The 24,324-nt window shown below is 33.0% G+C and overlaps 2 protein-coding genes across 2 annotated transcripts in view; one reads left to right on the top strand and one right to left on the bottom strand.

Annotated features, from left to right (window-relative positions):
• The window catches only part of LOC126738329 (DNA repair protein RAD50), a 61,485-nt gene that overhangs the window by 35,819 nt on the left and 1,342 nt on the right, over positions 1-24,324 (bottom strand). The window lies entirely within an intron of this gene.
• On the top strand, positions 6,894-17,271 carry LOC126738330 (rhomboid-related protein 2). Its single transcript, XM_050443601.1, has 6 exons — positions 6,894-7,169; positions 10,418-10,629; positions 11,705-11,974; positions 12,028-12,241; positions 12,319-12,457; positions 16,589-17,271. The coding sequence occupies exons 1-6, from the start codon at positions 7,083-7,085 to the stop codon at positions 16,798-16,800; spliced, it is 1,134 nt and encodes a 377-aa protein (XP_050299558.1). The 5' UTR covers positions 6,894-7,082; the 3' UTR covers positions 16,801-17,271.

Below are 24,324 nucleotides of genomic sequence, written 5' to 3'. Positions count from 1 at the left end.
GCATAAATAAACAATAATTTTAAGATTATAACTGTACAAAGCAAACAATAAAAAATTAAAAAGTGGAACGCAACAACATAGACTCAAACGAGAATCGAACCCAGTAGAACAAGGTTATAAGTATAAATGTAAAACCTATCGGCTATACGGACCTAATGCTAAAACAACTTAACGCGTTAGCCAATGTAAATTGAAGAAAGTGACTACAAGGAAAATGTTAAACGATACTTAGCTAAATTAAATTGTTAAAAATTAAATTAGGTTCAAAAGTAAACACGTCATTCACACACACGAGAACAGGACTCTTTTTAGCTTTTGTAATTTCCATTTTCCCCAGAAGGTCAAGCTTCTTACCTTTAGGGCATTCATGAAGCATTTCAGCTCCCACCCCCGGAGAAAAATAATGAGTAGAGGCCAGCAAATGATTCGCAACCGCTGATTCGGTATCACTGACATTGGTATTTTTAAAATTTTCAAAAAGCGCTACATGTTCTTTAATGCGTGTAGAGATTTTTCTTCCAGACTGGCCAATGTATACTGCGTTGCAATCATCACATTTTAAATAGTAAACCCGAGATTAAGAAAGAATGCCTGCCTTGTCCACTCTACTGACCAATTGGTTCTTTAAATAATTGACTGTCTTAAACGCGATTTTTACATTTAGGGATTTAAAGAATCTTACTAAATTTACGGAGATAGAACCAAAAAAGGTCAAGGATCTAAAGGAACTTGCTGAGTCGTTATTATGAACAATATTCTAGGTCAATTTATATTTATTTAAAAATTTGTAATAAATTTTGTCTATTAAATGAAGGGGAAATCCGTTGTTGAGAGCAATATGTTTTATAATATTCAATTCTTTAGCGAAAGCTTCTTTTGACAAGGGGATATTAAACAATCTATAGAAAAATGAATTAAAGGAGGCAAATTTATATGAGTAGGGAGAATTTGAAGAGTACTGAATTACATTGTCGGTAGTAGTGGGCTTACGATATTTTTCAAAAATAAGTTTATTGTTGCATTTCTTAACTAGAAGGTCAAGAAAAGACAAACAACCATCTTTTTCTTCTTCGATTGTGAATGAAATGTTAGGGTGTAAGGGATTTACGAAACTAAGAAAATTTGGTAGGTCTTCCTCTCTGCCATTCCAGATTATAAAAATGTCATCCACATACCTCTTATATATTGTTAGGCAATCTCTAAACCTACCCTCAACTATTTCTCTTTCTAGATGGCTCGTGAAAATCTCGCTCAGCAGAGGGGAAAGACAAGAACCCATAGCCAAACCTGAGACCTGCCTGAAAATTTTATTGTCAAACTGGAAAAAATTTTGGTTGATCACTATATCGAACATCTCTTAGTCGTAATGACTAAGAGATGTTTTTAATAGGACAGTTCTCACTAACTTTAAACAATCTTTGGGAGGGATGCTGGGAAAAAAATTTTTTACATCTAAGGAAATAAGTTTAGATCCATGAGGGATAATAAGATTTTTCAAACTGTTGGTTAGATCAACAGAATCCTTAGTCGAATAAATACTTTTGAAGTTGGCCACCTCCCTGAGAACATTATTCAACCAAGAGGAAAGATTATAACACGTATAGCCCGTTTAATTACATGTTGTGAGACCGTGACTTTGTGTTTTTCTTTGTTTTTCGTTAATTTTGAGTTAATTTGACAATTATGATAATGATAATGCACATTAATGTGGCATTCATGACAGTTTTGAAGATAACAGGCGCTCCATAATTCGAAACCACATTTAAAATCGTTTTTTCACAAGAAATCGGTCGATTCTCAAACGCAAATCAAAACAAATCCCTTTATTAAACTCCCAAATTGCCTCCATAAAATCATTTAATAATTTAAACTCTTTCGGTATCGAGCAAAATGAAGGCGAGTTCTCACTTGTCAGTTCGGCTGAAGCAGTCTTACTGATTCAGTGATACTGTAGAATAAAAAGCAACGCTTGTATTCATACGTTTCATGTTTTGGTATATTCAGTATTCAATGCTGTTTGTTCTAGTTTCATTTTACCCTGGTGATTGATTTCGTAGGCATGAAAATCATTAAAATAAAATTAAAATCAGCTCTTTGCGAAGTATGTTTGCAATTAGAAAATGAATTACAAAATGTTTTGATGAATCAAAAGAAAGGGAAACGTCGTAGATGGTTGGGATCCTGCATATTAGGAAGAAATAAATGGGGTGCTAGAAAAACGATAATAAAAGATTGTGATACCTATAAAAACAAGTGCTCCAAAAATACAAAAAAACCCATACCATCGTGAGAGAGGCTTTACTGGCGAAACTAAAACTGCAAATAACTCTTCAATATTTAGCAACGGGCGATTGTTTTTCCAGATTTGCTGTCCTATACCGAGTTGCAAAAAACAGTATTTCTAAGTTTATTCCACATGTGTGCGATGTAATACACTAAGCTCTATAAAATTTTTAATTAAGGCAAGTAGGAAAAACTTTACTTTAGATATAGAGGATAGGATAGGTAGGAGCGATCGACAGTAAACACATAATGATACGCTATCCGCCAAAAACTGGCTATGAATATCTTAATTACAAACATTCGTCCAGCATTATCTTGATAACAGTCATAGATGCAAATTATTGCTTCTCGTACTTACATACAGGGTGTCCGGAAAAAGGAGGCCATTTCGCCGGCCACATATAGGGTGAACAAAATAGTCCGACTTTCGTTGTGCCATTTTTTAATTGGGCGCTCGATATTCAATATACAGGGCCTCAAAATGAGTAATATAAAATCGTTTTTTTTTTTTAAGTAAGTCGAGTGTTTCATAAGATATTAAATTAAAATTTGGTGTGAGGCGGTTTTTTCGAACAAGATATTAAAATCCGTTCACGGATTCGCTATACCTTGTAGAGGGCGCCACCTGCGGTATATTGCATGTGTTAAAAATACCAAAACTTTTTTGTACTACTGTATAATAAAGTTTTAGTAAAAAATTCAAATTATCCAATCTTTCCTTGTAAAAAAAGTATTCTTAGCAAATGCCGGCCTGAGAATCCGTTTATTAAGATATCTTAATTTTAAAATCTAGATATTTCTTTCTAAACAAATTGGCTGACCTCGGGCACCACCAACTTTTTACGTACTGTCAAAATGATAAATTTAAACGCTTCTGACGCTCTTAACAAGCTTCTCAATTACTCCTTAAATAAATCTACATTTCTTAATTAAATATTTGTATTTGGTGTGTTTTATTACAACTTTTAAAACCATAATGGCCCATAAACCAAGAAACGTACTCTTTTCCGAATTGGCGGATATTGTTATAATGTTTGGTAAGTTTTAAATGTTATTGTAAATAGTAAATACCTGTCAGTTGTTAACTAGGAAAATGACGGTAGGATGTGACGCCAATATTTAGCCGCTAGACGCTATGCCCAGACATTCCCAAACCGATTTCATCCCAAAAGAAACTATTTTTTAAATTTGATTAACCGCCTAAGGGAGAAGTTTCAGCGAAAGACGGAAGGGTATTTGTGGCCGACCTCGTGCGGTTCAACCATGGCAAGATGAAGACATTTTAAGAATTGTCGAAGAATCACCAAACATTAGTACTAGGGTTTAGGCTGAACGGGTGAGAAATATTGGGGAAACCGAGATACAATATTTTACGGAGTCAACAACTTTACCCATTTCATCTTCAAAAAGAACAAGGTCTTTTACCCGATGATCCCGAGGCAAGACTTGCTTTTTGTAGATGGTTATGTGAAACGAATAATTGAAATGTGGATTTTATAAGGGCGATTCTGTTTACTGATGAAGCCACCTTCACGGGAAACGGCATGACAAATATCCATATCGAACACATATGGGCTGAAGAGAATCCCAGGGCCATAGTCAAGTAAATTGTGGGCAGTTGTTGTGGATAACTTTCTTTTAAGACCTGTCATTTTACTAGGTAATTTGACTGGTGATTCATTTCTGTTGTTTCTACAAGAAATACTGTTCGATTTGCTTGATGATTTAGCTCTAAATTTAAGACAAAATTTTTGATTTCAAGTTCGACGGTGCTTTGGCTCATTTTGCTATAAATGTTAGGAACTATTTACATCAAGTATTTCCTTATCGCTGGATTGATCGGGGTCGAGATGCTCCTGTTCCGTGGCCACCTCGTTCGCCCGACCTTACACTATTAGATTTTTCAGTCTTGGGATGTATGAAAGACTTTGTGTATATGGTTTCGATTTTAAACGAGGATCATTTAAGGGAAAGAATCATTGCAACTTGGATTTCAGGTTGAAACCAAATATATTATACAAAGCCTTAGATTTTCTTTAATAAAGAGGGCTCTTATGTGTATACAAATGAATGGAGGTTACGTAGAACAAATCATTTAGGATCATTATTATAAGATTTTTATTATAATAAGTAATTTAGCATTAATTTAGAAAAATAATGTACGTTTATTTTGTTAACTTGTTAAAATGTATTTAGATTTTAAAATTAAGATATCTCATAAACGGATTCTCAGGCCGACATATACCAAGAATACTTTTTTTACAAAAAAAGATTGGATAATTACATTTTTTTACTAGAATTTTATTATACAGGGGTACAAAAAAGTTTTGGTATTTTTAACACATGCAACCTACCACAGGTGGCGTCCTCTGCAAGGTATAGCAAATCCGTGAACGGATTTCAATTTCTCGTTCCAAAAAACCTCCTCACACCAAATTTTAATTTAATATCTTATGAAACACTCGACTTACTTCAAAAAAAACGATTTTATATTTCTCATTTTGACGCCCTGTATATTGAATACCGAGCGCCCAATTAAAAAATGGCATAACGAAAGTCGCACTATTTTGGTCCACCCTATACGTGGCCGGCGGATTGGTCTCCTTTTTACGGACACCCTGTATATGTTGGTACCAATGGACGTGTTAATAATGCTAGAGTATTCTCGAAATAGTCTTTCTATGATGTTATGGATTCAAATAGTCGTCAAACGTAAATCAAAACAAATCCCTACATTAATTAACTCCCGAATTACCTCCATAAAATCATTTAATAATTTAAACTCTTTCGGTATCGTGCGGTTATACAGTAAAATGAAGGTGAGTTCTCACTTGTCAGTTCGGCTGAAGCAGTCTTACTGATTCAGTGATACTGTAGAATAAAAAGCAACGCTTCTATTCATACGTTTCATGTTTTGGTATATTCAGTATTCAATGCTGTTTGTTCTAGTTTCATTTTACCCTGGTGATTGATTTCGTAGGCATGAAAATCATTAAAATAAAATTAAAATCAGCTCTTTGCGAAGTATGTTTGCAATTAGAAAATGAATTACAAAATGTTTTGATGAATCAAAAGAAAGGGAAACGTCGTAGATGGTTGGGATCCTGCATATTAGGAAGAAATAAATGGGGTGCTAGAAAAACGATAATAAAAGATTGTGATACCTATAAAAACAAGTGCTCCAAAAATACAAAAAAACCCATACCATCGTGAGAGAGGCTTTACTGGCGAAACTAAAACTGCAAATAACTCTTCAATATTTAGCAACGGGCGATTGTTTTTCCAGATTTGCTGTCCTATACCGAGTTGCAAAAAACAGTATTTCTAAGTTTATTCCACATGTGTGCGATGTAATACACTAAGCTCTATAAAATTTTTAATTAAGGCAAGTAGGAAAAACTTTACTTTAGATATAGAGGATAGGATAGGTAGGAGCGATCGACAGTAAACACATAATGATACGCTATCCGCCAAAAACTGGCTATGAATATCTTAATTACAAACATTCGTTCAGCATTATCTTGATGGCAGTCATAGATGCAATTTTACGGACACCCTGTATATGTTGGTACCAATGGACGTGTTAATAATGCTAGAGTATTCTCGAAATAGTCTTTCTATGATGTTATGGAACCAAATAGTCTTCATTTACCCTCAAATGGAGCATTTGTAGCAGATGATGCGTTTCCATTAAAAACCAACCTTTTAAAACCATATAGTAGATCTGGACCATTAAGAGAATACCAACAAATATGCAATTATCGTTTATCAAGATCACGACGAATCGTTGAATATGCCTTTGGTATATTAACTTCCAGATTTAGATTATTTGAGAAAGCAATACCCCTAGCTACAAGCACCATTAATAAAGTCATAAAGACTACATGTGCACTTCATAATTGGCAGAAAAAACTATAGATCATTATATTGCACTTGGAGACGTTAATACCGAGGATATAACTACTCAGATTCAGATTAACGGAATAGCACCTTTAAGTAATAATAAAATTATTCAAGTAATAATCACAGCAATGCAGCAAAAGCAGTTCGAGAAAAATTTTTAAATACCGAAGCAGTGTTTTGGCAATTAAAAATGATTGACAAAAACAACGATAAGAAAATTATTATTTTTGTTGTAACAAAAATAATAAATTTCTTGTATAAAATATACAGCGTGTCTATTTACTACTATTTACCCTTTCTCCACTCTGGCTATATTTTTTAAGGCATTCATAGTTTCTATAATTGTCCAAGAACGCATCAATGTATTCATCAGGCTATAAAAAAACCATATTGAATAAATTGCAAAAATGTATGTTCTCACGCTTCAGTTTCTATTCATTATTGGATAATGATGAGTCAAAATCACAAAAAGTAGTATTGGTTTTCACTTTAACTGAAAGTACGAATAGACTGATAATTTGAACTGAAAATTTGTTCTCACGTTCATTATTTTTTCAGAGTCACTGAATCAGTAAATCTGCTTTAGCCAAAGTGACAGGTGAGAACCTGCCTTAAGGCAAGCCGACATTATGATTGGAATTCTTCTTCCGTTCTTCGATTCCCCTACCTGTATATTTACAAAGAACTAGGGTTATGTTATGTTATCTATCGTTTTTTTTTGTTTTTGTTTGTTGTCGACTTGTCCTGTTATGTGTTATGAGTTGTTGAAAGTCAACCAACAAGGGGACTCTTCATGGTTTTGTGTTGTGCTAATTTGCATTAATTGAAGCAAACTGCTTAAAAATAAATCAATTTGAAGGGTTCCATTAAAAAGTTGGTATTTTTTATTCAGAGAAATGAGTGGAAACTATTCACCATCAGTTTCAATTCCCTTAAGGCCTACAGACAGGACTGACAACTATTTTCGAGGAATTTTTAATAAGGTAACGGTTCTTTATATTTGCCTTTAATATGGATAGAAATCTCCAATAAAAAAAATAGAAATGGTGTTTTGTAAATTGGTGAAATTCAGAGAAAAACTATTTGTTTCCAGTCAATGGTTCCAATTATATTTAATCCATCTTCAGGGCTCTACAATAGATAAAGAAAAATGGGGTTTAAGTACCTCTAAAATATTTCTATAGCTCAAAAGTTAAGTTAAGGGGTGTACGACATAGCTTTATTCAAACTTTTCTTCTTAAAATCACAAGGATTAACACCCTAAAAGATCAGCGTCTTTTTCTGTAACTTTAGCAACTTTTGCCAATGTAAAATTTTTAATTCCAATGTTTTGCGTCAGTGTTTGCTCATTTTAGTGTCAGTTTTAATTTGTAGTTAATTGTTATTGAGAAAAACCCATCATGCACCTTCCTATCATGCCTGGGCTTCACCAAAAGTTGAGACTATTTTTTCTAGTGTTTTGCTTAAAAACCCTTTGTTATATGGTTTCCAGCTTTACTTGTAAATTTTCACCTCTCTGAAAGGAGGCGATTGATGTCTTATCCAAACCCAGAATTCCTAACATAATTCCCCTGAGACATTGATGATTTTGTACACCTAGATGTACTCCAGGGGTGGGTTCTGAGACAAATCCTCATTGTGATTTATGTAAATGATCTTGTGAACTTTTAGAGGGAAAGGAGAAGGTAAGGGAGTAACATTGCAAGTTTACTACAGTCTGTGTATCATGTGTTTACCTTGATGCCTACATTGTCTAGGCAGCAACATGCTTTGGAGCTGATGCTAAAATGTTACTGAAATCTATTTGTCTTGTTGGAACTTGTCTTGAATGGAGACATTCCACCTAGGCACAAAAGATCTTTGATCTGCAGAGAAATATGTGGGGATTCTGGGATACAGGGGATTCTGGGATACAGGATACTTTACGTCGCTGAGCAGAACATAGGAAATCCTATGTAAATTTTAAGGGGGTCAATTATTGGCTTCCCTGTACATTTTACAGAAAAAATGTAAGATGACTTTTTGAAGAGACCAATCTAACAAAGCCTCGTGCAAAGTTTCAAAAAATTTTAATAAGCGAATCTTGAATTATTCAATTAAATGTAATTGCAAAATTACCAAATTTTCGGTTCAGGTAAAACCAGACACCAGCCACCAGCAAACAATTTGTTATAAGGCCTTGTCAAATCTGACATACAGCCGAATACAAGAAATGTTTTTTTTTTTTTCATTTTATCAATCTCACAACCATACATTCAAAGTAAGACAATTTAATTATTCAATTAAATGTAATTAATTAATGCCACTTAATTATGGCTATTTTTTCGTCGATTGAATAATTCATACTTGTTTTCAAATTGTTAAAACACTCTCTCCTGACATTGCCATGCCTTTTTATTTTAGAGACTGTTTGTCTTATCCACAAAAAATATCGCCATCAGCTTGGCCCTCCCTCCTCGGGTTACAGTCTCCGAACAACCTTCTCTTTACCTCTGCCTATCCCAAAAAGTGAGCAGATTAAGTCCTCTTTTGTGTATGGGGGCAGACGGCTTTTTAACCACCTATACCCCTTTATATAAGGCTAATAAATTGTGAAAAACGTTTTAGGAAAAATATAAAGAAACTTTTGCTTGCTAAAGCATTTTATTCTCTAGACGAGTTTTTAAATACAATTTTTTGACAGTGAAGGGTTTTGCGCAGTGTAATGTGACTTCTTACTACCTTTTCTTTGGGTGTGTTCTATATTCTATGTATGTAAGAATTGTTAAAATTTTTATATTTTTGTAAAAGATTATGTTGGCAACTATCTTTAAGGTTTTATATAATGCTTTGTTAACAACAGATGATGTTACGTAACAATAAAGCTATTTTTGACTTTGATTTTGACTATCAACTGTCACTGATTTATTGACACTTTTCCTCACGTCAGTGACAATATTCATTTTACTGGTGCCCGTTTGGTTTTACCTGAACCGACAATTTGCTAATTTTGCAATTACATTTAATTGAATAATTCAAGATTCGCTTATTAAAATTTTTTGAAACTTTGCACAAGGGTTTGCCCGATTGGTCTCTTCAAAAAGTTATCTTAAATTTTGTCTATAAAATGTACAGGGAGGCCAATAATTGACCCCCTTAAAATTTACATGGGTTTTCCTATGTTCCGCTCGGCGACGCACCACCCGGTATAATCTATTATTGAAAATATTTGTCATTTAAAAGTGACTCAAATACACAATTTTTATACGTTTTTATAAAAATTAATATGAATTCTGGAAAAAATATTGAAAGATTGTCATTATGAAATTAATGGAGATCAGACATTTTACTTAATCAGCAGTTTCATTGTTTATTTTAAGAATGCCTAAACTAAATTTAATAGGATACCTTTCCGTTTCGTTTTTGTATGGGTTATATATGGTATATCCCAGTTGTCCAATGTTTTATCAAGTTAACCAATCTCTTCAACTGTTTTTCCTTATTTTAAACATTTGTTACTACAATAAAGTTTCAGTGTGTATCAAATTACATTTTGGCAAGTCAAAGGAAAAAAACTAGCGTATATTAATACTAAAGTAACTTGTTCAGATTATAGTCATCTAATAGATGATAAAACTAACAATTAGAGTAAATTAACAATTCAAACTATCTAGTCAAATTTTTCTTCTAATCTTTTAAATATTTCCGAGAAATGGGATAAAACATTTTAAGATTACTAATATTCATTAAGTTAGGTTACCATTTAAAATAAATGGAGGGCATAAATGTTAAATAGACTAAAACATTGAAACAAAATTGTAACTGTAAAATTCAACTTCAGTTTTAGATATCAACTGCATTTTAAAATATTGTCTTTCTATATCTTAGATGTTGAAAATTTATTTCATTATGTTAATGAATATGATATCCATGCAATTTCCTTCATATATTCAGAAGGGCACAGGAGTACAACTATTCCATTTGGAAAAATGTAGAGTCACCCTGGCAATATTATTTTTTGTTGTACACCTTTAGAATTTCATTTATTACATTAATGCAAAAATGACTCTAAGGAGATCTATACTGATTTATTGTAATGTTTTGTTTGTATGACCATCATCACATCCAAAAAAAAGGAAACATTGATAATTTTTTTGTCACTACTTGTCGTTTTGATTTTTTTTTTTAATTTTAAAACATTGAAATTTCTTGTACAATATATCTAAATTAAAAAAGTAATATTTGATTTTAGTATGATCGAGACGGAGATGGCTTTCTTACCATACGAGAACTAAATGAGATGATTGAAAGTAAGGAATATGAAAAGGATATTCCTTTACACTGTGTGAAAAAGATCCATGAAATGCATGATAAAAACAGGGACAGGAGATTAAATTTTGAGGAGTTTATCGAGATGATACATAATCCGGAATTAAATAGTATTTTTGGTCATTATATTACAAGGTAAGTAAGGAATTTCAGAGTGCTCTTATAAGCTAATTTTACAGATTATCCTAGATTGTCATCATTTTGTAAAGGGAATTCTCTTTTTTATTGTTATGCCTTACTCCTTATAGGATTAGAAATTTTAATTTATTTTACTTAATTAGCAAGATAATATTGGTAATTTTCTAGTTCATATTTATTTAATATTTTTCCAATAGTGTGAAAAAAAGTGTACTTCATTAACGTCATTCTTTGAGTTGACAATAATATTTTTTCCTTTGAACTTGCATTTGTTAGCTATTCAGGGCAGGTTGAAGAGGTTACAGATTTATAATTACCATGCAAAATATAGGAAATACACATTTATTTGTTTAGTTTATTCATTTTAATTCATTTTTTTTTAAATAATTCCTTTTGAAACTTTGTTATCTTATTTTGTCATTTCATGTAATTATAGGAAGAGGAAAGTTATGTGTATGGAGCCATTACTGGTTGTCATGTATTCAATTCCGGAATGACGAAGCGCAGCAGATATTCGCGGGGTTGCTAATGCATTACTCTGTGCATTATTATCACAATACAAGGTATTCAAGCATGGCTAGGCATGTACTTGTGTTTTTTAAAGCTCCTTTCAGGAAAAAAAGTGTTTTCTTAACTTAATGTTACATTTATAAAAACCTCCGGAAAAATATCATTTTGCTGCAACAAATTAACGATAAATTCTGCTGTAGTATTTTGTTCTAGTAGTTTCAAGGTGTACCCATAAGAAGAATTCAGCTGGACTTAAGTCAGAAGTTAGAGGCGGCTAGGATATATCACTCTTTCATTAAATCAATTTCTAAGTTAACATAACTCTTCTTACGGCTTAACTGTCATTTGAAGTCCCACAAGTGGCTCCTACTGAAACCAATTGCTCCTATAATTGCCATTCTTGTAAAACCATTGCCAAATGCCGCTCTGAATTGAAGATTATTTTTTAGCCAGAATACAGTTACAGAAATATTCTGGATTTTCTGTATCCTATACTCAATCTGATTTCCTATAGAAATTATTAGGAATACCAATGAGCTGTTTTTCAATGACATATTTTCAGGTATATCAACTGGATTGTTCCCAAACCGGGTCGTCCAACAAGTCATACTGTCACAGATGGTGAATATGAAGAACAATATTCTTGTTACCCACCGGCGGTTGGCATGATTCTTATCTCTCTGGTGGAAATCATATTTTTCTGTATTGACGAAGCAACAATAAAGGATTCTACAAAATCTGGAAGTGGACCGACAGCCACATTATTTATTTATGAGCCTTATAAAAGATATGAAGTGTGGAGATATGTTACTTATATGTTTGTCCATATTGGGTAATAATTTATTTATTTGTAGTATCCTTAGAGGTTAACATTTCATGTTTTAGGGTTTTTCATCTTTTTGTGAATCTAGCCGTTCAAATTCTCTTGGGGTTACCTTTGGAGATGGTGCATAAATGGTGGCGAGTGCTCATCGTGTATTTTGCTGGAGTTTTAGCTGGTTCTTTAGCCACCTCTATTACAGATCCGAATGTTAAATTAGCTGGTGCCAGTGGAGGAGTGTATTCCCTTATTACGGCACATGTTGCATCAATTATTATGGTAAAAATAATATTTAAAGTGTTAATTGATTTGATGGCTTACTTTTAAATGCTGAAGTTATTATCAATTTTTTTTAGAACTGGAAGGAGATGGCTTATCCGCTTCTACAGCTATTAGTGTTTATTATAGTAGCAGCTAGTGATGTAGGCACCGCAATTTATTATAGATATGTACTAAATAAGAGAGAAAGCATAGGATATGTTGCACATTTTGGAGGTATGTAGTATGTATTTTTTATATTGGTGATGTAATTTGTTTTTTGTGTCTCTTCATTCAGGTCCTATTGTTTACACTGTCTTATAATGTAAGAAAGTAAAATGAATTTCTCCGCTAGAATTAACATGAAAAAACGTTAAAAAGCTTTTGTAAATCTTCAAAGGATATTAAAAGCCCAATTAATAGATAATTTTTTTATGTGGCCTAATATAAGGGACAATATGGGCCAATAACACTTTTACTTTGAGTTTTTTTAAAGAAAATAAAATAAAATTTACTCTGTAGGTACGATACATAAATGCACATTTTTTGACGTATTCAGTTATTTCCAGTTTAACGGGAAATGGCCTTAATTTTCTAATTTTTAATAGGATACCCGGTATATTTTGTTTTATTAGATATTGTTTAGATAGAAAATTTTGTTCCAAAAATTATAAAACTGTCACTTTTTGAAGCATTACGGCAGAAAAAAACTAATATTGTGAATTTTAAAATAAGTTAGAAACATTATTTTTAGAATACAATTTTCTATCAGAATTTTTTAAATTTGATATATTTATCAAGAATAAAAATGATGTTAACAGACCACCCAAATGAACATCCATATATTACAAAGTTTTCCAAATGTATATTAATTAAAAGATAATAGAAGAGCAAAAGTATAATAAAGCCCTAATTTAGTATTCTTGATAATTAGAACAGACCAAAAACAAATAAGAATTTTGGTATATGGAAATGTATTTTAGATACTTGAGACGCGAGTCAATATGATAATTAGTTTATAGAGAAAGAAAGTCTGTTTAAGAACTCCGTGTTTTAAGAGAATATAATTGACATTTAATTGTATGTAACAGGAATTGATAGAGGAGAAGGTCCGAATATGGGCCATGCTTTTATTATGGGCCACTCTATTATTGGCAACAACGCGAACCGTTACGATGATTCACATAGCGTAGAATAACAGTATTTGATCCATGAACAAATCTCTAGCTTCAGCTGTCTAAACATAGATGGCATAGGAAAGCAATCGATAGGTTGATATTCCGACGGTTACACAAATTAATACACGTGTGTTAACATTTTGTATTTTCGTGAAGAATTCTTAGCCAATAAAATTAAAAATTGGTAAGTGTGGTCTTGAAATGTTATTGTTTAAGATGTACTACTGAGTTTTGCCCAAAATTGTATTAAAAAAACTTCGTTTAAATGTCAACGTTTTTGTTGTTATGTTTGGAATATGGGCCACTTAACTGTCTGAAATATGAGCCAGGCCCATATTTAGTATAGACTTGTGAAAAATGGCACGATTGTTATTTTTTAGGTAAAAATGCCCCGAACAAAGGAAAAATACGTTTCAAAAAAAATGAGAAAGCAGTGGAATACCAGTGATATGACGAAAGCTATAACTGCTGTTAAAGAAAATTGATTAACTTGTAGGCAGGAAGCAAAAGCATTTTATGTACCAAGATCTACTTTACAAAGGCTTTCTAAAGTCGATGGAGATCCTGACCACATAACCGCAACTACCCTTGGAAGAAAAACCGTTTTAGGTAGTCAACTGGAGAAGGAGCTTGTTGATTAAATTCTCACAATGGAGGCAAAATTTTATGGCCTCACTAGACGAGACATTCGAATTATAGCGTACAATTTAGTTGAAAAAATGGTAAGAATAGCCCCTTTAGGAATGAAATAGCAGGAAGAAGCTGGCTTGATGGATTTTTACGTCGCCATAAGGAAATACTTTCCCTAATAAAGCCAAGTGGAACGTCTTTTGCAAGAGCTCTTGATTTTAATGCAGAAAACGCATAACGTTTTTTTGATAATCTGGAGCAGGAATACAATTTTCCACCGCACATAATATTTAATGTCGATGAGACAGGCCTATCAATAGTGCAAAGTAAGATCCCTACTGTAATTGGTCGAAAAGGTAAATGACAGATAGCTGCCATCACTTCAGCAGAACGAAGATCACTTGTGACATTCGTTGCGTGTATGAGTGCTGGTGGACAATTCGTACCGCCAATGTTAATTTTTCCCAGGAAAAATAAAAATGACCAGTTAATTCGTGGAGCTCCCCCGAGGACAATTTATGACGTACATCCCAGTGGGTGGCTTCAACAAAATCTCTTTACGAAGTGGTTTCGTCATTTTATACAATTCGTTAAACCATCTCAAGATGACCCTGTTTTGTTAAAATTGGATGGACATTACAGCCACACCCGCAATTTGGGAATTATTAGCTTAGCCAGGGAGAATCACATTTCAATATTGTCACTACCCCCTCATTCTACGCATAAATTACAGCCCTTAGATAAAGGTTTTATGGGTCCATTTAAGCTCTACTATAGCGAAGAAATAAGAAATTGGATACGTGTTAATCAGCGTTCTGTTTCTGTTTATGAAATAGCCGAGCTATTGGGAAAGGCATCCTTAAAGTCACAGACTGCACAAATAGCAATCAACGGTTTTCGAGTGACAGGCATTTATCCCTTTAATAGACACATTTTTTGTGATGCTGATTTTATTACTGAGGAAGCTGAAGCAGCTAAAAGATGCAGCGATTTTAAAGAAAACTCCACCAACAGCAATACTTCCCAAGATCAAAGTTCCTCTCCCGTGTCCAGTCCAGCAACTCAAGTTAACAAAAATGCTAAATCTACTGACCCGCCATGTTCCAATAATGATCCCCAACCCGGATGCTCTAGATATGTTGATGATGATCCTTCCTCCACTTCACTTAGTTTGTCAAAATCACCCAGGTTTGTGTCCCCTGTTGCGATTTCCCCAGTCCCTTCCATAAAAAGAAAAGTAACTAATCGTGGAAAAAAGTCTTCTAAGTCTGAAATTATAACGTCTTCTCCATCCAAAAACGAGTTAGAAACTTCTATTGAAAAAACTAAAAATGTTAGTGGAAAAGGAAAACAGAATGTGTTTGGCAAAACTTTCTCCAAGGGTAAATCGAAGTCCCAGCCAAAACTTCCAAAACGAAAAAAGATTGTTGAATCGTCTGACTCTGAGAGTGAAGATGGCGTAATATTCATTCCTGATGATGAAGATAACGCCATTGAAGAATTCGAAACTCCTCCTGAAAACGAAGATGCAACGTGTATTTATTGTGAAGGACTTTTCTCTGAAGATGTCAAGGGCGAGTCGTGGGTGCGCTGTTTGATGTGTGCGAACACAGAACGCGGCGAATATATTTGCGATTTTTGTAAATGAGTATTTTTATGTCTTGTTTTTTGAAAATACATATTTTCTTACGATTAAATACGACTTTTTGTTACTTTTATAGGGTGGCCCATATTTCAAGCACTTTTCATAAATCTTAAAAATTTATACTTTTTGATTTTTGAAAATCACACCATTCTTATTAAGTATTTTTTTAAAACCGTGTTTATAACTTTAAAGTGGATGTTCCCAGTAATTAGGTTTCCAAATTACAGGTTAATTCGTTCAATGACACCATTAATATTTTCAAAAAACAAAATGGGGCCCATATTCGGACCTTCTCCTCTAACTGTTAACTGAAATAATGAACCAGTATTTTTATAGTCTAAAAATCTTAAAAGTTTATTTTGTATTGTTTCCAGCCTAGACGACGTAGACAAATACCAAACGACTGTAATTATTGGCAAAATTTAATGCTTTTTGCAGCATTCGATTACACTTGATTCTTAAGTAAATAATATGTTCTGCGAAAGTAAACTTTTCATCACATGACACCCAGGTCCGTCACTTTACCAGTCCCCTTAAGTAGAACTGCATTATAATTATAATCAAATTGAAATAAATTAGTATTACGTTTGAAACTGATAAATGTGCATTTATCATGATTACTGGAATATGTAAAATATACATAAAATTAAGGTCCCTTTATTCGAAAGTGATAAAAAGTGCTCCCCTATATATACTATATACGTATTGTAATCTTTTTACCATATTTAAATGTTAACTATAAAAGTTCCTCCCAATCTTTCTAACCCTAAGATATAGTTTGTTCCAGTTCACTTCCAATATTAGTTTTGATATTATTTACTAAATATGGAATATCTTTCTATCATAGAAAATTCTAAAATGATGTTCTGATGTAGAAAATGTCCAATAATGTAAAATGTATTTTTTTAATTTCAGGTGCTTTAGCAGGCCTATTAGTAGGCATCAACATTCTTAGGAACCTTTCAGAAACCAAAACAGAGAAAATCATTTGGTGGGTGTCAATAACGATATATACGTTCCTTATGGCTATGTGCATCATTTGGAACATCTCTTGGACAAGCTACTTTCCTACGGATGCAACTTGGCAGAACTACCTGAAGTATAATCAAACTAGGAGTCATAACTAAACCTTGAGAGATAATCTCTAAATAATGGATGTACAATTTGTCATCTAGTACAAAGAAAACAATATTTTTTTAAAAGAGTTATAAGGTTTTTATGGTATTTAAGTCGGTTTGTATCATTTTTTCGCACCTACTTTATATAGTTATAAGTTTGTAACACTTCAATAGTTCCTCAGTACATAAACATTTCCAAAATGATTTTAGTTATTGAACATCGAAAAATTTATTTCAGTTGCTCAATTTTCGACCATAAATTTCCTATTTTTTGAGTTCCAGAATCTCATTTTAATTCTCACTTGTTTACTTTGATTCTCTATTAATCTATTTTTCTGTGATACAGACAATTATTACTTACAATATGAAGATTTATTTATTTATGTTTTTATGTTACTTAAACTTAAAGGGTTTCTTTTCCCTTATATGAGATTTATAGTATTTATTAAAAGTGAGTCGAAATTAGTTGTCATAGTTTAAATATTAAATGAGGCCGTTATTTGCAAAACTCCCTCTTTGCTATTTGATTTACTTTTCAGGAGCAACAAAAAATATTTAAGCTTTCATGTAAATTATATTTTCGGATTGTTATATTTTTTAACCAATACAAAATATTCATTAATAATAAGTAATAATGATCGTAAATTTGAATCTCTTACAGTTTTTGAAAAAAATATTTTTTTTTCGCAAAGAGAGAGTTTTGCAAATAAAATAATGACAGAAACTCATTAAAGTTTTTTTAAATGGAAAGTTTATTAATTAAACAAGAAATAACTTGTTAAAAATATTAAAAAAAGTTTTTCAAATAACAACATTAAGTTTCAAGTATCTTCTTATTCAAAAAACCAAGAGGAAAAAAATTAAATAATTTTAGTGTCGGTTTCGTTTTCACACAAATCTTGGTTACCATCACTTGTTATCGTACTTGCAACAGTTTGCTTTAGGATATTTTTGTAGAAGCCTAACTCTGGTAGTTTTCTTCAGTCTTCACCATAATGCAGTAAACTAATAATAGAAGCTTTATCGCCTTTAAGTTTGTTGCTTAGTGGTACTTCACCTGGCTCTAGGGATGAAAACGAACAATTTTTTTACAAACACTGTTAGGCGTTCCTGTGTTATTCAAGTAATTAATCTCACCTTGAATTAAAACTGTGTGTGCCTTTTTATGAAAAATAAATCGTTTTGCGTTGCTAAATTTGAAATGCCAGGCTCCAGGAAGTTTTACGATTTTTTTTGCTTCAGTTTTCCAGTCTTGTACGGTCCAGTCAACACCTATTTTTCTAACTGTAGCATATTTACTTATTATAGCGTCGTAATGACTGGATTCTACAATAACGGGTATTTTTTTTACTTCCTTTTCTATTAATCCGAAAACTCTATCTGGGGGGATAAAAGAGTGCCCTACAATTGGAAATGTGAGCTCAATATTTTTAATATTTTCTGGAGATTCTTTAAGAAGCCAGTAGGCTAACATTGTCATGATAGTTGTGTTCTTGTTTTGTCCGCCGCACCCATCAGCGAACAAGTTAATTTTTGTGACAGAAGGCTCAAATGTTTTGGTGTTTAATGCATGCCTAACTGCCGAGGCTATTGTGTTCGCATTTTTTTGAGTATTAATTTCCGTCCATAAATACGCGTTCACGTTTGCAGGTGTTAACTTGGTGTTAGACGTTCCAAACGCTATATATAGTAAAATTGTTGTCATTTATTTGCTGGCTGAAATATGCGGCTTGGTCTGGTAATCGAGGCAGGGCCAAGTTTTTCTGGCAGTCAAAGGAAAAAGACACTGTGTTTGGTTTTGGATGTTTCAAGAGACGGAAGAACGCCTTTGCCTTCAATAAATGAACGCGATTCTCTGTTGTTAACTTATATCTTTTTTCAGCTGACGTTGTCAATTTTAGTTGCTCTTTGAACCGTAGGCACGTTATACAGCAATCTGTAAGTGGAGTTCCAAACGCAATATTGTAATTTGCATTCACGAATTTTCTAAAATAACTGATTCTAACGTGCAAATCTTGTTTGCCATTTTTTTTTTAATTTTTTTTTTCAAATCAACGTTGTTGATAGTAAGTATAAAGCTTTTTAAAATTTAAATCGCATGGTAAATAGACACGCACACTAGTCTTGCTCCTACAATAGTGAGATTCTGCACATGTTAAAGATTCTATAAAGTCTTTTATATATTTACGTTTTTCATCGTTCTTGCGACCTACCCTGTCCCCTCCTCTTCGTTCTTTCGGGAGCTCTCCATTTTTGACAAAATTACGAAGTATTTTTTGCACTCGGTTTCCACTAAAATTCGTAATGCCTAGAGACGCATTTTTGCACACTCTTATCAATTTTCCATCTTTCAAACGAACATTGTATTGAATCGAGACTTGAGCGTGATTGGATTTTCCTCTCTTCGGTTTCTGTCCTTTGCAACAGTTCAGTATGAGATTATCGTGGTCTATTTTAGATCTAGATTCATACATGTATCCATGGAATTGTTTAATTTCATTCATTGTTAAAGTTCTGCAAAAATACGGTTGTCCGGGTTTACCATCGTGACCACAAGTTGGAAAGTTTGGAAGCACGTGTGCTGTATGTCTGAAAATAATATAATTTCAGCTAATTAGTTACTATTAAACCGATTGAGGGCCTTTTTTAAGCCATACCTATCCCTTTTTTTAACAGCCCTAACGTAGTTTTTCCGGTTGTCGCTCTTTCTTGCGTGCTTTTCCTCTTGGAGAAGGTAAAATCTTATAATCATTATTTAACTCATCCATAGCAGCAAATCGCACCAAAAATCAATTGATATTACACGTCAATACACAACGAAATTTCTATTAGAACTAAAAATATATTCGATTCACTCTATGTAAACAAAGCGTGGCGTTAGTCACGTAGGCACAAGAATAGCGTGCTTATTGGTTGACGAGCAAACAAGCAGTTTTGCAAATGAACTGTGAAAGCAAAGAAAGAGTTTTGCAAATAACCTGCAAATTTGTACTAACTTTTATATGAGAAAGAGGCAGTTATGAAAGATTTTAACGATAGTAATACGTTCCTTATTTAAAACCTGTTGAACTTGGCGAAAAAAGTGAATTTTGATTATTTTGTCGATTAGAGACTTTTGCAAATAACGGCCTCAAATTAACTAATTATTTTCCTATTTTGTTGGGTAATATCAATTTAAAAAAATATTATCTCATGGGCTTAATTATTGAAAATAGGAAGAAAATAGACTTTTTCACGTATATAAAAGAAATATGAACCTTTAAAGGTACCTTCATTATATTAAGTTCAATTTTTTTTTAAATGCAATAATTTATTTGGCATTTAAAGGTTAACCCGACAAAATAGGGAAGTAATTATGAATTCGTCACAAATTTACCAAAGTAAGAAATTTTTCGTTAAATTAGAATATATGCTCCTAATTTCGAAACACTCTATTCTTATATTTTTGTTTATTTTACAATTAAAGTATTATTTCTTAGATTTATATTGTTTTTCTGCAGTAGAGTATTATAATAAGAATAAGTTATAACTTATAAAGGGATCTGATTTAGCAAGTGCCTTTTGGTGTCAATTTACGTACCTATTATATTTTTCACTGATTGTGAATATTTTTCTATTATATGAAATATAATTGTGTTAAGTTCAATATCCTTCTTCGCATTTTTTTTTGCCCTATTGACCTGGATGCTTAACCTCAGAAAATTAATCGCAAGTTTAAAATCAGAAATCTCAAAATGAATTTTGCTAAAATCTATAATATATACCTCTCTTTATTTTTCGTTTTTCTAACATTTCTTATAGAAGAGATAATAGAAAACGTAATTTTCTATTTCAAATAACGTTTAATTTTTTTTCATTAACATTTCATTTTAAATTACGTTTTTGATAAGCTTTATTTAATCCAAATCAAGATATTTTTACCTTAATTCAGTTGGATGGTTTGGATTCAGATGGTAAGTTACACGTTTACGGAAAAGAGGACATTTCCGTAAAGGGGATGTTCTTGAAAAACTGACAAAGGTATTAGCAAGTGATCTAACAATCAAAAATTTCAAATTTATGTAGCTACTTGAATTTAATAAAAGAGTCAAGTACTATTACTATTCTTTTTACTAATTCCCACACTATTTTGTTTAAATTAATGATATCGTTTCCAAAACTGCGGGTAATTACTTTTGTTTGGAGTTAAACTTTACTTTTAAACTAACAAGGCTATTCCACTTTCTTTAATATGCGAGTACGAATCCATTAGTAAGGTGGGTTTTTAAATAACGAATGAACTGATTTATGTGACAAACATGCCATATTAAGGTAACTATTTTGCGAAAAGGAAATAATTCACTATGGCTTACTGAAAACAAATTTTTGGCGGAAATAAAGCACTTAGACAGAAACTATACTATTGCAGCGATTAGAGCAGAAAAAAAGCTTTTTACAAAAGTTACTTTAAAGATGGTACATACGAGGAGAAATGGAATGAATTAAATAATTTATTTATAATTTTAAATTTGACTCCATATTAGAAAGAAGCATTTGTCGTGCCATTACCTAAGGTAAACAATCCAACTACTTTGGATGAGTCTAGATCTTAGAACATTGAATAGGCTAGAATTAGCATTGCCGTGGAACTATGGGCAGTTTGTTTGCTTGCAACATCTCTGATGCAATGATGCCAAATCCTTATGTAGAAATGGCAAAAAACTTTACATGTTATATCATTAAAATTTGTCACTTATTTTGACAGGCACAAAACAATACTACTGTTCCTCTTTAACAAAGTATCAAGCATTTTCTTTAATAAAACATGATAAGATACTCTAAACAAATCAATGTTCAAAGTTAAATGAATACGGATAACGTATATTCGAGACATAAACAACAACATCGCAACGTCGATTGATCCACCGATACAAGGAATCTTTACCAGTGACGTTAAAAAATATTTACATGATAATTTTTTATTAATAATAGATTATGCTTTAAATTATAATCGAATCGATGAAGATGTTTGTAAACAAAACACCCTCCTTTCCGTTGTGCACATGTTAAACTTAAACAAAGTTCTTTACTAATTCTAGTATTCCAATGTTAATTTCTAAGGTTCAGATCTATTAGAATTCTGCCAAATTTTTCAAAACTCTTGAACGTATTCTTGATTTTCAAGTGCGCAATTTTCTTAATGAGCATGGTATATTATGGGTGGTGCACTCAGATAATTATGCCTCGGCACTGTCTTATGCTTATAATGATATATTTAAAGCGCGTGATAACAATATAGATTATTCGAAGGCTTTTGATTTTGTAAGTCATGAAATTATGTACTGTTGATTTAATTACTTAGGTAATCAAACACAATTCATTAAAATAGGTGCTAGTATCTCAGAGGACTATTTTGCATCGTTTCTTCTTTATTATATACACATCAAGATTTCATCTTAAATTAAAACATTCCTCGTATCAGCTAAATGCAGAAGATACCTAGTTGTATTTTTATTCTTTCTTACAAGAACAGCTCTCTTTCTTAAAGAGACTCTGCATAGACTAAAATAAATAATAATTTGCTGCCTTGTAACATTTCATCAGAATATCTTTTAAATCCATTTAAATCAAGTGTTATTCATGTTAGATCATTCTGGAATAACATAGATTTTCATCCAACTGATCTATTGATAATAACTGCTTAATTTATACTGAGTACCTAACATATAACCTTGATCGTCGTATTTATATTGATGCCGTTTAAAGAGACTTGGACAACTTTGTTTTTGCTGGTACAAGCGATAGCGGTTAAATGTTGCAAGGTTTGGAAGCTAAGTTGCTAGCCACAAAGGTGGATTATGGTAGGCTGCAAGAAAAGATTTTGGAAAACAATGCCAATTTTAAAAAAAAAATTAAATGATATTCTGGAAAAATGTTCGCTAGTGAAAAAGCAGATTCTCTTATTGGTAGGAAGTTCAAAACAGAATCGCAACATTGTACATCACCACTATCGAAGAGCTGCCCCGTAAACCTTTAGCAGTGGATAACAAGAATGAAGTTTCTGGCAATACGGGATCTGTTGGCGCCTCAATTGTGTGGTACTACATCATGGAATATTTATCAGTGCCAGTTGGAAGTGGCTGCAAAAGCAAACGATTGGTCATTCAGGAGGCCACTGTTCTTACGTTGGACTTAAGAAGAGATGATGCTCCAAAAGGTGCTCGTTCCATTTTTGCCAAACTAAGAAAGATAGATGCGAAGAGGCAATCATAGACCAGTCTTCAGCAAGCCGTAGTAAAAAGATCCCACTTGAAGGACTTTAAGCATTGGCAGCAGGCAGAGGAGAAAGATGCTAAGTTGTTAAGCACTGTCGTATTACTTGGATGATACTTGGCAAAATGTGGATCTTATAAAAGGCCACAAGGAAGATCTCGATGGTCATAACCTGGATTAAGGAAGGTAAAAAGGCAACTTGGGAAGAGGTTGCCAAGTATACTCGCAACATGTCAAGTATAGTATTGGACATAATGGAACTCTGTAATTTTGGATTCTTAAGGTATTGGTTCACCTTGATTGATTGACTGGTTGATTGACCATGAGGGTGATTGATTGGTTGATTGAGCATGAGGGCAAAAAGAAGAGAAGACAAATCGTTGTGCCTAAATGTCAAATTTCGGACTTACTAGAGGAAATCCATGCCGGTGTATCAGGAGGACATCTTGGAGTACCAAAGACCCTGGGAAAAGTCAGGGAAAGACTTCACTGGGTCAATAGCAAAGCAGATGTAAGGGACTGATGCAAGACATGCGTTGTAAGTGTGGCAAGTAATAGCCGCAGAGACAGAAAAAGGCTTTTTGAGGGATAAATTGCAATGTAAGAATTTTCCTTGAACGAAGTGCTATTAACTTTGCCGGCCGGTTCCCGAATCAGAAACAGGGAATAAGTACATTGTAATCATGATGGACTACTACTTTAACAAATGGGTTGATGCAAAGTAGGAAGCCTCCACTGTCGCAAATGCTTTAATAAAATAATGGATCTGCCGATTTGGTTTACCATTGGAGCTACATTCAGACCAAGAATGTATTAACCAACTTCTGCAATCATGAAAACGAAGACTACTGCATTTCACCGGCAGTCAGATGGAATGGTGAAACGAATGAATAGAACTATTAATCATACCCTTTACCAAATCAGGAAGCCTCTACTGTCGCCGACGCTTTAATAAAATAATGGATCTGCTGATTTGGTTTACCTTTAGAGCTTCACTCAAACCAATGACGAAATTTTGAATCCAGCTTGTTTCCGAACATCTGTAAGACGCTTGGAATTAGGAAAAGAGGACTACTGCATTATACTTACAAGCAGATGGCATGGTAGAATATATGAATAGTTGTTGACCATTAATTGGTATATGACCACCAGAGAGACTGGGATAGGTTGCTTCATTTGTTCATTCATCCATGAAAGCACAGTAGAGTCTCCGGCTCAAATAGTGATGAGAAGGGATGTTCGTCTCCCATTCAATCTGAAGTTTGGTTGCCCGCCAGGAAC

Source organism: Anthonomus grandis, chromosome 7, assembly GCF_022605725.1.
Source record: "Anthonomus grandis grandis chromosome 7, icAntGran1.3, whole genome shotgun sequence".
In the NCBI taxonomy this organism is placed as follows: Eukaryota; Metazoa; Arthropoda; class Insecta; order Coleoptera; family Curculionidae; genus Anthonomus; species Anthonomus grandis.
The sequence above is the reverse complement of the archived record's forward strand: the minus strand, read 5'-3'. Positions and strand labels throughout refer to the sequence as shown.